This window comes from Hydra viridissima, unplaced genomic scaffold, assembly GCF_058129835.1.
Source record: "Hydra viridissima isolate aposymbiotic clone 2 unplaced genomic scaffold, HvirCarnegie_v1 scaffold_14, whole genome shotgun sequence".
In the NCBI taxonomy this organism is placed as follows: domain Eukaryota; kingdom Metazoa; phylum Cnidaria; class Hydrozoa; order Anthoathecata; family Hydridae; genus Hydra; species Hydra viridissima.
In genome coordinates, this window is record NW_028324313.1 from 7,823,494 (window position 1) to 7,841,595 (window position 18,102).

Consider the following 18,102-nt stretch of genomic DNA (forward strand, 5'->3'; position numbering starts at 1 on the left):
TTCAGCCTCAGCCTAGTATCAACATTTTTTATAAAAGTTAAGCAATAATTTATTTGATAAATGCACAGTGTTTTTTTATTTACATTTTGATTATATATATATATATATATATATATATATATATATATATATATATATATATATATATATATATATATATATATATATATATATATATATATATATATATAGAGAGAGAGAGAGAGAGAGAGAGAGAGAGAGAGAACAAGTGTTTGGTTTTGTAATTCTTTTTTCAGTTTTTTTTTGGTTTTTTTTTTTTTTTTGGTTTGTTTTTTTAACATGATTTTCTTGTTTTTGTTTTTTTTTTTTTCTTTTTCTGATATTCAAAATATTATTTGTTTTTATCCTGAAAAGTTAAATAATAATATGTGATATGAATGAGTCATAAATCAGCTTTATTTTTGCACCTGTCTCATTCTTTTAATTTTGCTGTGTATAGTTGCTTCAGATTTTAAAAACATTCATTATTTGGCAACTCAAATTCAATTATTGATATAGAAATTACAATTATATTGATACTGATTTCAGAGAAATTTAGATTAATTTACTTCTTAAATGCATTTTTGGTCTGAGTATTTTATGTTATAATTTTGTTTCAAAAGTATGTCTGTATAAAATTATCAGCTGCAATTAAGAACATAAATAAAATGATTTTCTCAAAAAAAGAAAAAAAAAATGTTTTGTATAAGTAGATACTTTTCATATTTTTGGTTTATTATTTTATTTTCTCATTTCTCATTTTCATTTTTTTTATATAAACAGTTTGTATTTTTTATTTTAGTGGCAAAATTTTTTTAAAAATTGATAAAATTTTAGTTTAAAAGAAGATGCCAATACAGGCACCTCAATGGACGGACTTCAAATTATGCCCTGTCTGCCAAAATGAATTTAAATCAGGACTAAAACCACCTATAAGTTTAGGCTGTGGACATAGTATTTGTAAGTCATGCCTGCTAAGGCTCTCAAAACAGCAATGTCCCTTTGACCAAGCAGAAATAAAAAATGACATTACAAAGCTTCCTGTAAATTATGCATTACTTAGTTTATGTGGGGGGACAATTCCAGAATATTTTGAAGTTGATATTCCTGAAATAAAAATTTACCGTAAAGAATTTGATGCTGCAAGATCTGCTATTGAGACTTTAGCTGAATGCTTGCAAAATATTGTTATAACTAGTTCTAATTCTAACTACACAAGTGGGAATGGGGTTCTAACAAGGCCAATGCAACGAAAGATTGTATCAATTTTGCATTGTCAGCTTGCAGAGGTGGAAGGTCAAGCTCGTGCCATGAGAGCTGCACGAAGCATTGGTGAGAGAGCTGTAAAAGAGCTTATTTTAATGCACCAAAGTCCACAGACGTTATCAACAGCACTTTGGGCAGCTGTTAGACAGCGTGGTTGTCAGTTTTTAGGTCCTGCTATGCAAGAAGCAGTTTTGAGGTCAAATTTAACTTTTTATTTTTACATGTTTGATGTTTATTTTTCTAAGGTATAAGTTTTCACTTTTAATTTTGTAAGGAAAACAATTTTTTTTAAAATGTTCAGGTTTTTTTAAAAATTATCAATTAAATTTAAATACTATCAATTATAATACATTGAAAATAAAATTGATAATACAAAATATTATCAATTTTATTTTCAATGTATTTTATAAAATTTTTCTAGGTTGATACTTTTGTCATTAGAGGATGGAATTTCACTATCACGAAAAGTTCTGGTTTTATTTGTTGTTCAGCGTTTAGAGAAACAATTTACACAAGCATCAAAAACTAGTATTGGGCATGTTGTCCAGTTGCTCTATAGAGCTTCTTGCTTTAAGGTAATGTTTGATATATTTTTTATTTGATTAACTGTCTGCAATAAGTTGAATGAAAGTTTTTATTTATTGAGTTAAACATGGATTCAGTCAAGATAATGGGTTTTTAAACTAAAATGTAAAAAAAGTTACTATTTTCTATTGACATAAAATTTATATTTAATGTAGTCTATTAACCAATTACAGGTAACAAAGAGAGACGGTGATTCATCATTGCTTCAACTTCATGAGAAGGTTTTAATTTAACTATTGAGTATTCAATTTTTAAATTTTCTTTAAAGTAAAATTTTTTTTTTTTTTTTTTTAATACTAAAAATGTTTTTTTCAGTATCGGACCTATTCAGCACTTCGAAAAGAACATGATGCACAAATTGTGCAGATTGCAATGGAAGCTGGACTACATATTTCTCCAGAGCAGTGGTCAGCCCTTTTGTATGGAGATGATGACCATAAATCTCATATGCAATCCATTATTGATAAGGTTAAAACGAAAAAAGTTGTTACATATTTTTGAGTGTTTAAAGTTTTTATTTATTGCATTAACAATGAGTTTCATAAAAACTTTTAGCTTCAAACTCCAGCTTCATTTGCATCAAGTATACAAGAACTCATTATTGCATTGCAAAGAACTGATGATCCGCACAATTTGCAAGACCTTCAAATGCATTTGGAAAAATTAGCCAGCATTGATCCAAATCCTGAAGCTGAACCACCTTTATGGAAAAATATTGAAGAATGTATGACTTCTCTACTTGTTGTGGTGTCTGGGCTGAGAATTTTTGCCAAAGTAAGTTTTTTTTTTTTTTTTTTTTTTTTTTTTATTAAATCAATTTTAAGTTTAAAAAATTTGCTATACTTCATCCTATTTTATTTAATTTTTCTTCAGAATCTTTATTTAAGTATTTATATAGGATTATGCAAGTAAAAACAAAGGAAACATAGAAGGTGCTCAAGTAAGTATTTATTAAATTTTAAAATTCATCTAAATTTGATTTTTTTTAAAACTTTTAAAGCAAGTTATTTTGTATTTGTATTTGATGTATAGATGATTAACACAAAGTATCGTACAAGTATGTGTCGTGATATTATACAAAAAAATACATGCCCACGAGGAGCAAATTGTAATTTTGCTCACTCTGAGGAGGAACTGGAAAGGTACAATCAAATTATAAATAATTGTTGCATAACTTATTTTTAAAATGCTTATATTTTTCTTTAATGTGAAGGCACTTAGATTATAAGTTGTAACTATGCTAAATTATATATAGTTTTAATTGTATTTAAAGGTATCGCAAACGAAGAAGCATACCAGCTGGGCGTGCTCTTACTGGAACTAATGGGTTTTACCAACAAAGTTCTAGAGCTAATTCAAGCAGCTCTCCTGATTCGTGTGAAAATGACCTTGATGATGAATTTGAGGAAAAAAATTTAAATCAAAGTTCTCCTAATCCAAATTTATCAAAATCTCAGCAAGGTGCTTACTATATAATTAAAAATATATAATTATGATAGAAATCATGAGGTAGCATAAAATCAGTATTACCTCTTCACTTTTATTACTTTCTTAAAATTATGATTTTTTAAATATTTATGTAGGAATAGTCACAACACATTATAGACCTGTGACTGGATTAGATGCCTCTAATGGATCACCATTCAGCCCTATTTGTCCAATTTCTCATGCTAAAAATGAAGGTAAAACTTTTATGTTTTTCTTTTTTAATAAGAGGATAAATTTTAATGATTTGTTATCAACCTATTTTTTTAATTTTTTTTAAACTCGTTTGAAATGTTAAAAAAATATTTCACTATTTTAATAAACAAAGATTTGTTATAAGAGTACAAGGAAAAGCTATTTTTCAGACTAAAATTTATCATTAAAGTGCTTTGTCATTTTTTTCGATTTGTTTTTTATTATAATTCATTTTAGGAAGAGATTTACTCAGCATGTCAGCTGCATCATATGAATCTCAGCCAATCTCTATCCACTCCACCCCAACTTTATATCATTCTGTTGCTTATGTTAACCAACAGCAGCCACAGCATCAACAGAATTTTTTTGAAATGAGAGAACATCAGATTCCACCAACTATGTATTTGCAAAGCAACCAGCATTCTTATATGACCAATGGTACAGTGTATCAGCAACAGTCAGCTATCCCACAAATTTATCAATGTCAAGATTATTTTCAATATCCAGGAATGTTTAGTCAACCATTTGCTGCACATAGTTTTACTACCAGAACAGCTCTTGCAAGAGGATGTGGAAATCCAAGTACTTCATTGAAAAGTGATTCTGAATTAACAGTGAGTCGTGTTCAATAAAGTTAAAATTTTTTATGAATAATTCCCTTATTTTTTAATAATTTATTTAATCTTATTTTTATATAATTATTAGTCTTACTTTTTATTTAACAATTTATTAATCTTATTTTTTTTATAGTTTCTTAAATAAATTTCATTACAGTTAAATATTCCCCTATTAAAAGACTTAAAAGATGAATGGAAGCTTGGAGGAAAGTCTCGAATAGATACTTTTATTGATTCTGGACGAGGTTCATCTTTGGGTTACTCCTCTGATACATGTTCTCCAAGATCAAGTGGTTCTAGTAGTATATCACAAACCTCTCCCCAATCAAATGAGAAGTTATGGGGTGAATCTAAAATATGGGCTGCTCCCTCTATTGATTCCATGAAGAAATCAGTATGAACTAAATCTTTTTCAAGTTAACCTATACAATTTTGTGTTTTGAATATAATTCACATAAATTTTAACTTAATTAAAATTCGAACTTTAACAAAATCTAAACTTGATCAATTAAAGTTTTGATTGAATTTATGTATCAATTTTTAAAGCAATTTTTTTTTCAGAACACTTGGTCATGGAAAGAATCAAAGGATTGCAGGTAAATCAGATTAGGAATTACAGTCTCTGTCTTTACACACTCATGTGGTTAAAATGATTTAGATTTGTGGACTATATATTTTTTCATGTGTATTTTTTTTAGATTAATCTATATTGCATCTATTCATGTATCCTTATGATTTTGTACAAAAAGGTCTTTACATAAAAGATTTCTTGTTTAGGGTTTTGGATACAGATGAAAGAAATTTATCAAGTGAATCTATTGGGAAAAAATATGATGTACATGTTAATATTTGTCTTTATTTTAATATTTACACACATTAAATTTTTCAATCATTTTTATTTTGTTACTTGCTGTTTCAACTTCAGAATTTTTTTTTTTTTTTTTAGATGATAGATGAAAAAAGATATTCTATGATGAAGGAATGGAGTGGCGATATTAACAACAATCGCTCAAACTCACAGGGATTGTTGGGATTATTTGCTGGATCTACATCTGGAGGTGTTCGCCCTCCACCTGGTTTTAAACTACTCTCTGATGATTGAAGATTTTTGTTTTCGTAAGTCATTCCTTTGTTTTTCATAGGCTATTTTTGGGTCTTCTTGAGCTCCTTTGTGGACTTAGCAATTTTTGCTTTCACATCTGAAATCTCTTGTAACAGTTTTTGTATTTAAGCAACAAAACCCTTTTGTATTTAGGATATCATTTATACTAAAATTAATTATAATTAACTATACCCAAAAACAATTCAATTAAAACTAGAATTACTTATTTGACATCAAATAATTATAATAGCAGAAAGTATAGAGGAATTTATAAAAAAGTTTCTTTGTTTTTTTTTTATTTTTAGTGAAGTTGGTTGAAGAAAAAATTGAAAAGTACAAAATATTTAATATGACCTGTTTGAGGGTTCGCACCTTTTTTTTATTTTATTTTTTTTAATTTTGCTTCATTTGGGTAGCTAACCATATTTTTGGTTCAATTATGTACCTCAGGTTTGCCATTTTGTAGCAAACATGCACCACACATACTTAATCTTGATTATTAACTATTATGTAGAAGTTGTGCATGCTTGTTACATTTTAATGCCAATCTTACATTAATTTGTTTAGTTACGCTTGTATTGATATTTTACTGTTACATAAAATGTATTAAACAAAAATGCTTTGTTAGGAATATCTCGTTTTTAGAAATGCTTTCCTCTAATAGATATAAGGTTTATTATATTCATAAAAATTAAGCTTAAAAGCTTTTAAGTCTTCACGAATTGGTTCGTTACGTTTTTTAAAAAAATTCCTAGTTCAAGGTCTTTAAATTTTTAGAAATCTTAAAATCTCTTTTTTTCATTTTTTAAAATGCTTTTTGCATCTTTTATTTTCAGTTTTTATAATTTTTTTTTTATTTTTGTTTTTAATCTGTGTACAGTTTATTTTCAGTTCAAGATAATTATTAGTTACTTTAGTAGCAACTTTTATAATGTTTGTGACATGATAGTCGTCATGTGCTATAACATAATAATTTCCATGGAAGCTGGGTTTACTTCTTTTTCAAAATTTTAATATGTAGTTGTAATATGTATTGTTGGGTTTTTAACCATTTTTTCCGTTTTATATGGAGATTTTTTAGCGAATCCTTTGAAAAGAATATTTCACCTTTATGAATAAGTATGGTGATTGCTAAAAGATTTGTCAAACTAGTTCTTTCAGGAATATATCATTTGTTTGCTTTTATACAACAAAAAAAGTTGTATTAACAGCTTAATATAAGCTTATGTTTTTGTTTGTTCGTTTATTTGTTTGTAAAAACTTTCTCCATTTTATCTTCGCAGTATGAACTTTTGATACTTTGCTTTTGCTCGCAAAAAAAATTATGCTCGCGAGATCTTTTGCTCGCAAAAAAAAAAAACTATGCTCGCGAGATCTTTTTTTTTTTTTTTAAAGAAAAAAATGCTTAGTTTTAGAATTTCAATGAGCGATTGTTATTTTGTGTTTGAAGGGAGTTCAGGTCGTGTCTTGTTTTTTTATAAATATATGTTATAAAAAGCTTGTTGTTGCCTTGTTTTGTGTATCCTTGTCAGTTTTTTAGATCAGGTTACACAACCAATTTTAACGATATATTGTTTCTGATTTCGATTTAATAGTGAATCTCTGTTTGTTTGTTTGTTTGTTTAAGAAACATGGAATGTAAATTATGACTGCTGGTCCCCTGCTGGGTTAAAATTGTAAAAGTAAGCAGCTTGAAAATGAAAAATTTTAGGTTTTTGTTTTGTTTTTGAAAAATTTAGAAAATCAAAACTGTAAATCATTTTTCTAATGATGTAACATCGGAAGCAAATTGTACTGTGTAGTATGTGCGTGTGTTTTTGCATTATTTGTTCGTATGACATGCATATAAAAAAAAACAGCTTGTATTTTGACCAAGCTTTTATACGTACTATAACATCTCTGAAGGTTAGAATTTGTATTTGGTTTTTAAATATTTAAGATCTTGTCATAAAAGTTCTTGTTATTTTTTTATTACTATTTGGACGAATACGCAAAATCTTACATAATCGATATTTTGCGATTTGAAAAATCAACGTTTTTCTAGGAGTGCGTATTGCAAAGTTACATAAGTGTTTTAACTTATCGTTTCATTTTAATTCATGTATTATTACGATATATATGCATAGCCCACATTGGGTTACGAATATTTTTTTGTAGGAGTCTTATAAACATTAGTTTTGTTATACTGTGGAAAAACATGCTATGAATATTGTTTTCTTTTTTAAGCCCTTAATAGCTCTTCCCGGTTGAACTACTTTGAACTTACTTTTACAAATAATTGCTGTTTCATTTTTCAATATGACGTCTAAATTATTCGTAAACAATTATAATAATTATGCTGCGATTATCTCATGAAGAACATAATGTATATATCATTTCTTTATCTAATTGCTTTTGAGTGAGTCTTTGTACGATTGGTCGAAATTTACATAAACAATTTTATTGCTTATTTGAGGAAATGTTTTTTATGAAAGTTAAGATATAATTATAACCACAAAAGTACTTAGAAGAAAAATGCAAAAATGTTGTGTGACGCTAAGAGAAATTAAATCGTGCCCCCTATAAAACAGAAAAGTTTTAGGATGTCTTACAGACTTTAAATATAAAAATACCTATTTACAAAAAAACAAACTCTTTTCGTCACAAATTCAATAACTGCCATTAGAAAACTGCCTCCATAATCTGGATGCTCTTCCCTCCTGTTCCTCTAAACCTCATCCATGTCGGTTTGAACTTTAGTGAATATTTCCTAATTTATGGTTTTGATGTCCACTTATTCTAAATGACATATAAATGGTTTTTCCTGTTTTAAATTTAAAGACTATTTGTTTTACATTTAAAAGTAACTTCTTGTGTTGAAATAAGCGACATCTTTAGATTTTGTTATCACCTTTTTTTTTTAGCCAGATTGTAATTTGTTTGAAAAAATTTTTTTTCTGCAAAACTAAAAATTTTGCAAATTTTAAACAAACGGAATAGAGTTTCTAAAGATTTCATTTCAAAAGAATCCAAGTTTTCTAATATCTTTTTCAAGTTGTTCTCATCTCATTCCACTCTTTCCTGGGAGCCCTGTAGAAGAACACTTTTAGACTTCAGTCAATTATCAAACACTGGCCAGGTATCCAACAAAATATTTCCTAGCAAAAAATAACACCAATTAAGAAATGAAGTTGTAGTAGAGAAAAACGTGTCCGGATATCCAGATCAAAGAAACAAAGTTCGAGGATTGATGGTTCTGATACATTTCCTACTTATTTACCAAATAAATAGTAAATACTACTAAGACTTCGTTTTTTCCCTGACTCTAATTAATGAGTTCCTTCATACCTTATCTTTTAACTAAACGTCTTGATACCCCGAATAAGCCATTCCCACGTTTCAAATCCAAATCAACATAATAACTAAAATCTTGCACATTCAACTTTTCTATCATTTACCTCAAGTTAAATCTTTCAATTTTCAAGAATCTAACACAGTCCTTCAAAATGAAAACCTTGATGTTTCTTGGTTTCGATTTGTTTCAAAATCTCTTCCTTTTTCTACTTCCTAATCTTTTTTCGATAGTTTTTGGCTGTCTGAAGGATCTAATAACGTACCTTACAGTTAATCAAAGTCTAGTTCTTTTGCGATCGAGGGATTGGATTTTATGGAAAATTAAAAGATTTGCCAGACACAACGTTTGACAGCGGATATCTACATCAAGGATCTGAAAGAGAGAATTTTCTTTATTACAACTTTTTCCCTCGCTGCTTCAGAAAAAAATCCCGTAAACCGTAAAAAAAGAAACACGAATTTATGGATATTTGACAACATAAAAAGTTCGCTTCAAATATTCAGTTTTACCAAAAATCAAAAAAAAAATACTTTTCGTATTTTATTAATTTTTGCAATTTTCTTCTGAGTTTTTCAAATAAGTTTCAACATGTATTGGAAGAAATTTACTCATGTGTGTGTGCGTGCGTGCGTGTGTGTATAACTTGAATGTTGACATCGTGTATAAGAGTGTTATGTTAATAAGAAAACATCAAATAATAGGAACTTTCTAAATAAAAATAACAACTTTTTATAAGAGACTCGCTGGATTATGGTTATTAGCATCATCAGTAGGGAGGTAACTTTTTTTAAATCAAAGTATACAGTATGAGGATTTGTCTAATTGTTTGTGGAAAAAGCGCAAACTGCCATGGGTATAAAAGATCATCTGGATTATTTTGAATTGTGGGCATCAACAAAAATGATTGTCACGGATACAGCGGCTGTGAATACTGACAGGAAAAATGGAGTTGTAGTCATTCTACAGCGTCAGCAGAAATTGCTGAGTTTACCTGTGGCGCAGTAAGTTAGCTGCCAACATCATGTTTTGGACTGCATTTTAAAACATGTCATGGATAAAACCTTAGGAGGTGCAACTCATTCTGCAGACATTGCGTACAACTTCGTCGATGATACTGTAAGGAAATATGATTCTCTAATAACAAAGTTTGTGCAGAGATCGACAAGATGGAATCTCCCTACTATTACATGGAAAGATGACGCTGTTTCTTTTGGAACTGGGATATGTCTTTTGCTATTTCCTCGACAATAGAGAATTCCCGTACTTTCGTGGACTGCCGATTAAATTTGATTAAATTTGATCAATGCACGGTGGAACTCACGTGGAATCTATGCTATCCTAGCTTTTATTTTATTATCTCAAACAAGAAATCAATTGCAGCAGGTTTATTTATTTGTGCAATTTGGCTGGACATTTGGCTTTCAGATCACCATTTTCAAGAAAATTCCTATAGTAAGTTAGCAGAAAAATGCTAAAAAGTGTTTTAATACCCACTGGAGTATAGAGCCCTCGATAATTGACAACCAGCACAGCAAAATTTGTGCTGAGAGAGCCATACCTTTTACGCAGTCTTTGAACTGCAAAACTCCTGAGAGCCTCAATTTACGCTTTATATTCAGTAACAAGGATTTATGACATAACATGTTGCTTCACTTTCAATATTATTATTACACAAAGAACAAATCTTATATTTTTTGGTGGCTGAAATTTTGGACTGAAAACCAAAAATAAATATATATTTCCTCATTTCAACTTTTTTTCATAGTGTAGGACCATGACCGTCATATTTTCTGAAAAAAAGTTAAAAAGTTACCACCCTAATCATCAGCCCTTTAAATTATTTTAACTTAAAAAACAGTTTAAAATTAATTGACGTCAGCATTTAAATGAATTCTTTCTTTTTTTTTTTTTTTGCGTTCAAACGTGACTAATGGAGTCCAAAATTTAGTTTTAACAAGTTGGCTGTTATCGAGATTAATTCCGCTCTCATTTAAGCTCTTTTGATGTTGTTGAGTTCGAGTTCTAATTTGTAAAACTTCGTTTCGCCAACGTATTTTTTTAGCTGTAACATTCAATTAAGTAAGTTCCAGGTTGGCTATTGCGTTGTAATTAAGATTTATTTTTACATTCTAGCAGTGATCTTAAATTAGGATTTGAATTAAAAACTTAATACTACATCATAACCATTTTCATGAAATATTTGAATTAGAAAAGTTATCTTATTTTGTAAATGTGAATCACTGCTTATGGAGAAAGCTCTGTGAACGTAAAAGTAGAGACAAAAAAAATTTATCGGAAGATCCGTGAGGCTCTTGAGATAGAGGCACCAATGTTCCCCCATTAAATGGCGGTATTAATCTCGATAACTATTTGGTTTATCAACTGCATTTTTGTTTATCAATTGTTGTGAAGGCTTCATATTAGATGATAGTACAGTTTATAAAGACATTTCATAGATTTTGTGCGGTTAACAGTATTTTTATTTTTTCTAAGAACCAAACTTTTTATAGTTAAGGTTTTTTTTTTTTTTTTTAATGTGTTTATTGTATTAATAGTGTTAAAATGAGAAAAATTCCTCTTATGGAACGAAAAAAAAATTCTTCTTCATGAAGAAGGCTTCTCAACGATAAATTGTCCAAAAATACATATTTATTTAACGACAGGGAGCCATTAGAAAAATTTTCAAAAATTTTCAAAAAATTTAAAAAGACGGGATCTCTTTAGCATTAAAGTTGAAGTGGAAGACCTTTAAAGCTTAAAAAACATGACATATAAAGTATTTTTAAAATGTTTCTCTGTAAAATCGGAAAAAAAACTGTGAACTGACCTGAGAAATTCAAACTACGACTGGTACCAACATTTCCTCATCATGGATTGGACGAGATTTTCTAAAAGCTGGGTTAAGAGGATATATTACAGTTCTAAAGTCTTTGTAACGTCGTGTAAATAAATAAAAAAGAGCTAAACAGCATAATCTTGGACGCAAGAAACGTTAAACATTGTACTATGCACAGATGAGTCAAAATTTGAATTGTTTGGTAGCAGAAGACGACAGTATGTAAGAAGAAGGGTAGGAGAGACTTATCACCCTGATTGTCTACATCAATCAAGCAAGGGGGATGTTCTGTTCTAGTTTGGGGTTGTATTTCATCATCTGGAGTTGGTAATTTAATCAGAATGGACTTAAAAAGTTAAAAATTTTTTTAAACTTTTTAAGTCCTTCATATTAAAAAAAAAATCAAAAATAGTTGTAAAATTATGTTGGGCTAAAACTTATTCACAGTGCTGCATATATTTTGGATTGTGCGGAAAGTTATTACGTTTTTTTTGGTAAAAATTTTTTAAAAAATTTAGTAAAATGTTTATAGATATTTAAAAAAAATTTTATTCAATTTTATCTTCTCCTTTTTTAATCCAATAACTTTTGATATCTTTCTGGCAGGAAATTGATTCCAGGCTCATAAAGCTTATGATATTTGCTGGCAAAAAATTGGTCCAAGTGATATTTGACGTCCTTATTTGAAGCGAGAGTCTTTACGTCCACAAAAGTTTGTAGAGACCGGAACGAGTAATAGTTCGAAGATGCCAAATCTTGAGAATATAGTGGGTGTGATATTGTCAGATTACAGGAAAAGCTTACAGGAGAAAAATACAAAAATATTTTGCAAAATTATGCTGTGTTTTCGGGACGACAACTGATTGGGGATAATTTTATCCTGCAACAAGTTAATGATTCAAAGCACACTTGTAAATTAGGTAAAAAAATATTTTTCAAACCTGGAAGCGAATAAAGTGTTTCAAACCGTGCCTTGGCCCCATCAGAGCCCAGATAAGAACATTATTGAACATGGTTGGGACTACTTAGACTGAAAGAGGGTGGAAAGGTTGCCAAGAAACTTAAATGAGTTTTAGAACATTCTACAAGAAGAATGGTACAATATCCCCAACACATTTATTGAAAATCTTTATCATGGTATAGGTAAAAGACTTTTATTACAAATAAAAATGATCTCACTAAACATTAGTAAAATCATTATCTACAGTTAAAAACTTAAATAATTTTAATCAAATTTATATTATTTCTAATACAACTTAATAAAAGACTATTTGTACTTATATTTTAGCATTAATGTTATTTTTTTACCATCTTTCCTAAGTTTATTATAAATCTCCCTGGTGGTGCTTCCGCGCAGTACTTTCGCATTTGTTCAATTGTTGGGATATGAAAACTACAAATATCTGGAAATTACAAATACTCAACACAAAATACAATAAATACAATAATCAAACTAAAAGTAGTGAATTATTTCAATGTTTTCTAGAAACGACAACTTGATGCCGTTGATGGTTGTTTTATACACCAATTTTGAAGATCGATTGCTTTTTGATTGTCACCAAATTACAAATGAGACGTGAACTTATTCCAATAAATATACGTTTGGAGATTCCAACATGGTGCAGCATTTTTCATCCTGTGTAAATTTTTTTTTACACCACAAATCATATTAAATTCATTGTAGATTTTGGGAGTTTGGTAAATGGCCTGGTTTTCTTTAGATGTGACGTAATTACTTTTAAATAGCTGAATATTTTCGCGAATGCATTGAATATTTAAGGAGTACACTTCAGCAGAGTGCAAAACATCTGATTTTTCAAACGTGCTAATTTTTTAAACACTCATTTTATGGCTTTTTATTGTAAGATTTATTTTATTGTATAATTTACTGTGTATTTATCAGTTAACTGAAAACTCCCATTTTATTTAAATCTAACTTGGAATAAACGTGGTTCTTGAAATTACTAACCTTTGTTTTGCTTTTGTTTTTTGAAAACCTCTCTTTTCAAATCACCGAAATATATTTTGAAATTGAAAATAAATTTAAATCGAAAATAAATTTAAAAAATGATTAATAGAAAAACTTTGTTTTTTTTTCTACGATTCATTTTTTTAATGTATTTTTAATATCTGATTCCTTCTGTTATATTAATGGACTGAACTACGAAAGTAACGTCCGTGTTACGAACGTGGATATTAATAAAAAAAACTATTTTAAATGATCTTTATCAAAATAAAAATTCAATATCAAAAATTTTTGACAAAAAGCTTTTAAAATCAAATGCAAAATATGTTTGCATTTGATTGGTTAAAATCTCTAGAGTTTTAAAATGTCTAGAGTATTTATCATACTAAAGGTGAGTTTCCACTCATCCGTTTTAGCTAAGGGAAAGGGAAAGGGATGGGAAAATTAATCATGCAAGCATGCGCAGTGATTAATTTTCAAAATTAAATTACTAATTGCGCATGCTCACGTCATTAATTGAATCAGTGTTTTTTAAAAGGGCTGGTTAGCTCAAAACCCGTTTTTGAGAAAACTAAAAAAAACTCTTTATATCTTTTAATATTAAATATACAGAATTTGTAATACATTTTTAAAAAATATATGCAAGAGTAACATCTTAGCACACTTTGATAATTGTTATAACATTTCGTTTTTTAACAATTAATGTATGAAATTTCGAAAATTTGGCCCTTTAAAAAAAAATCGAATATTTCGAAATCGAAACAGCTTACATTTTCCGTGTTTTGCGGCTAAAAATACGAATCAGCTGGAGAGTGATTTTTTTAAAAAGGGCGTATTTGAAGCAAACTTCCCTTTTTAAAAAAATCGAAAACTTTGTGTAAGAAGATAAAATTTAAACACATTTTTAACATAAACTGATGAAGCCATCAAAAAAGGACACAAAACACACAAAAAGTGAATTTCAAAAAAAATGTCAAATCAGCCCTTTTAAAAAACACTGATTCAATTTTCCCATCCTTTTCCCTTTCCTGTAGCTAAAACGGATGATTGGAAACTCACCTTAATTCACTTTCGGTAAAGAATATTTCGGCTAACTACTTGAACAATGAGGATTTTTTTTTATCAATTTCTTGAATAATTAAGATTTTTTGGTAAATTGCTCAAATCAATTTAAAAAGAAACATTACCTCAATTATTTCTCATTCTTGTTAATTTAAGAAAAGTATAAGCTTAATAAAAAATCGGAAAGAAATCTTTCTATAAATTCTTTTCAATCGTTTTGGTGTATTTTAAACTATTTATGAACAATTTTAAAAATTATTATTTTTTAAATGCAAAAAATTACCGCATTTTACCGCAATTACCGTTGGAGAAAAGTTTTTTTTCCCCCACGACATCATCATAAATGGTTGCTGAATATCAAATGGTTGTTGATTATCAAATATATTATTGATATCATTCCCATGTTCATATTGAGCCTATGATAGTGTGAATTCTATCATTTTAGTTCTAAAATCTTTATTATCAAAATCGCACTAAAATTTTGAAACTTGTTTATACCAATTATTCTGGTAAATTAGGTCGTCGTTTGCAAAAATTGTTTTTCCAATATAAGAATACGTCACAGTTATTCAAAGGTTTGTTTCCATTGTAGCTCTATCGGTAAATTAAAATGCTTACGTTTCAATTTGAAATATTCCAAAATATAAAATGCAAAACGATTCTAGAAATTAATTTATATGCAACAAATTAAACCAACACTCAGTTTCATAAAAAATGCGAAAAGCAGTTTTACAAGGAAAAAAGAAAATTACCTTCAAATAAATAAGAGTACTTTGAATTCTAATATAAATTTTCCAGAAATCTATATTTTTTAAATTAGTTTAAAAAAAAATTTTTTTTTTTTTTTTTTTTTTGACTGCTTATTTTTTGTTGAATATCACGTGATTACTTTACAAAAATCGTGAAACATTCTTGGATCATTGTATAAAGGAATATGTTGAACTTCGCTGACATTTGGAAATTATGAAAAGCTTTGAAAGATACTCTTTGAAGTTCTCCAATCATTTTGTTCAACAGAGGAAGCTGCAAAAGTGTTTCTGTTCGGAAAAACAAAAGAAAGTGTTTCGCACTTTGATTTCATATCCTTAATGGATTCGAATCGTTGTTGGGAAATTGCGGATATAAAATCACAGATAATTCATGTTAAAGTAGAAACGCCTTATAAAAGCAAGAGTGCTAATGCATCGATGGATAAAATGTATAATATATTATAGTAAGCAAACAATTGTGTTAGACTAGAAATTCTCTTTCAAATGGATAATTATGAATTTATTTAACACGATCGCTATTCTTACCCAAATTATTTCGTACCGAAATTTACATTATTATTGGTGTTACTTTTATTGTTAATAGATAACGATTCAAAACAAAACGAATATCTTTTTAACGTTGATAAATTTCGTTGGTAAATATTACTGATGTATTGCTGTAAATTTGTAAATAACTCCCTATTAATATTTAATCTAAACACGTTCTACCAGTTTTGAATGTGATTTAACAAAAGGAAATAAAATTGTTTTATTGCACAGGTACAAGCAACAAAATATGAATTTTTTAAAGTTCATCGTGATGATGATTCTACTTGCGGTAAAAATGATCTTCATTGACGCAATGCTATCAGGAGCCTTGTCAGGTGCCTATAAAGGCAAAAAAGAAGTTCTGGGTGCGAAACTTGGGAAGAAGTATTTTAATGATAATACTGCAGAGAAAGAATTCAAAAGAATGAACGAGGTATACATATATATATAACTTTTACTGCTTCAAGCTTCCTATGGTTTCTCATTTGTTGGGGCTAAAATAATAAAATACGATAAAAGAAAAAAATGAAGAACATGTTTGATGACTCAATTCGTACAAACGTCATTTTATTTAACAGAATATCGCAATAAAGTATAAGTCCACCTGCAGATATCATAATTGAGTCGGTAAACAACTCCTTAACACTTTTTATGAATCGGCATAAAAAAAAAATTCGTTTAATGTTCGTTTGAGCCGCACTCGTCAAATGTAAACACATGAAAATTAAATTTTGTTAAGTGTAAAAGTCACCTTTGGGAAATAACTGTGAAGTAACGTTAAATAACTTATTTTCTTTTATTCACTATTTTGTCTTTTTTTTTACATTTACACACTACACACACAAACGCACGCAGCACTAAGTATTATTAAATGTAATAAGTGACACGAATCTGAAAAAAAGCAGATTCAAAGTATGAACTCGAAATGTTTTGTTCAAAATAACTCAAGCAAGATGAAACTCACATTGATGTCAAACTGATCGCAATGATTTTCCCCTGATGACTTTCAAATGCCAATCCAAAACATGAAATATTTCTTGAGAAAATACATTGCTAAAGTTTGTTTCTAGTAATTTGAACATACGAAGCGTGCTACAAAAAACTGTTCTCGTAGTATAATTTATTTTATACATTGTGTAGCAAAATTTACTGAGAATGTTAAATAGAATAAGAACTTGATTGAGAGTCAAAGATTGATAAGTTTGTAATGCTTTTTTTTTTGTTATTTAGATGCGCTTGAAGAAGTGGATGTTTGAATAACAAAGAACAATTCTTTATTCATTTTTTCATTTCATGAAGATTTATCGCAAATATCGATTTCTTTTCGTACTTCAGTTTCACGATTATACAACAGTGAATTTTTTTTTCTTATAATACATTAAAAAAAAAAATTAATTAAAGATGATTTTTGAACCACGGATGTAAAAAGTAATTTAGAAAAAAATATCGTTGTATTTTTAGTAAAGATTTCATGAACTTCCTGTTTACGTGAAAATTTTTTTAAGATTTAAAAGTTTAAATTAATCACATTAAAGCGAAAATCGCTTTAAGCATTTTATGGGATAAACGAGTTCGCAAGTAAGCCCAGGCGGTATTCAGTTGACCGTGGTACCACCAAGTAAAATTGAATATCAATGAAAGTTTTAATTTTTTTAGCGTTATTCGATTGTCTATTAAAAAAACAGGTGAATACCGAGTTGCTACATAGTTAAATTTCGAGTATTTGGCTGCCAATTACTTGAAAATAAACCAAATCATTAGAATAAAAATAAATCAAAGTTGATCTGCAGACAAACTGTGGTGCAATACCGCAGGATAACTCGCCATATATTTTTGCTTCATCAGAATCAACATCTCCTTATAGTATTCCTGAGGTAACACACAATAGATCCATAGAACTTCCAGCAAAAAAACAAAGACAGTGCGCAAAAAAAAAAAAAGATTGATGTGTAACAATTCTCCAAGACTCGAGCTGATTATGTTAAGCTTTTAATAGACACTCAATACAGTCAACTACACATAACAGTTAAGCTACACTAAAACTCTATCTTCAAAAATTGCCTGCATGATGGCAGTAATATCAGGATTCTGTGATCATTATTTTGTTTGTATTAACAAATCGCATTTTTCAAAAAAATCAGAAAATGATTTTGTTTGTAAGAAGCTCTCTGTGATTGTCAGTTTTGTTTGCACTAATAAGTAATATTACGCTGAAATGCTGGAAAATTATTTTTCTGTAAAAGTTCCTACAAATTTTGCTGAAGTCCGCATACCAAGAATATTTTTCTCTGCAGTATCAAATTCTTATAAGAATATTACATATTTAATACTTCCTTGCGCAAACATTTTCATAACA

The 18,102-nt window shown here is 28.6% G+C and overlaps 1 protein-coding gene across 2 annotated transcripts; it reads left to right on the forward strand.

Moving 5' to 3' along the window:
* The first annotated feature begins 268 nt into the window (after positions 1 to 268).
* LOC145181234 (roquin-1-like) lies at positions 269 to 7,457 on the forward strand. Of its 2 annotated transcripts, none has more exons than XM_080056282.2 (15): positions 269 to 1,462; positions 1,688 to 1,841; positions 2,025 to 2,072; positions 2,167 to 2,319; positions 2,407 to 2,625; positions 2,750 to 2,791; positions 2,884 to 2,993; positions 3,125 to 3,312; positions 3,435 to 3,533; positions 3,769 to 4,145; positions 4,306 to 4,542; positions 4,710 to 4,744; positions 4,926 to 4,983; positions 5,095 to 5,264; positions 5,556 to 7,457. In XM_080056282.2, the coding sequence occupies exons 1-14, from the start codon at positions 849 to 851 to the stop codon at positions 5,248 to 5,250; spliced, it is 2,490 nt and encodes an 829-aa protein (XP_079912408.2). In that variant the 5' UTR covers positions 269 to 848; the 3' UTR covers positions 5,251 to 5,264; positions 5,556 to 7,457. The 2 variants fall into 2 exon arrangements, with proteins under 2 accessions (XP_079912408.2, XP_079912410.2); XM_080056284.2 differs by having other exon boundaries at positions 5,098 to 5,264.
* The last annotated feature ends 10,645 nt before the right edge of the window (positions 7,458 to 18,102 follow it).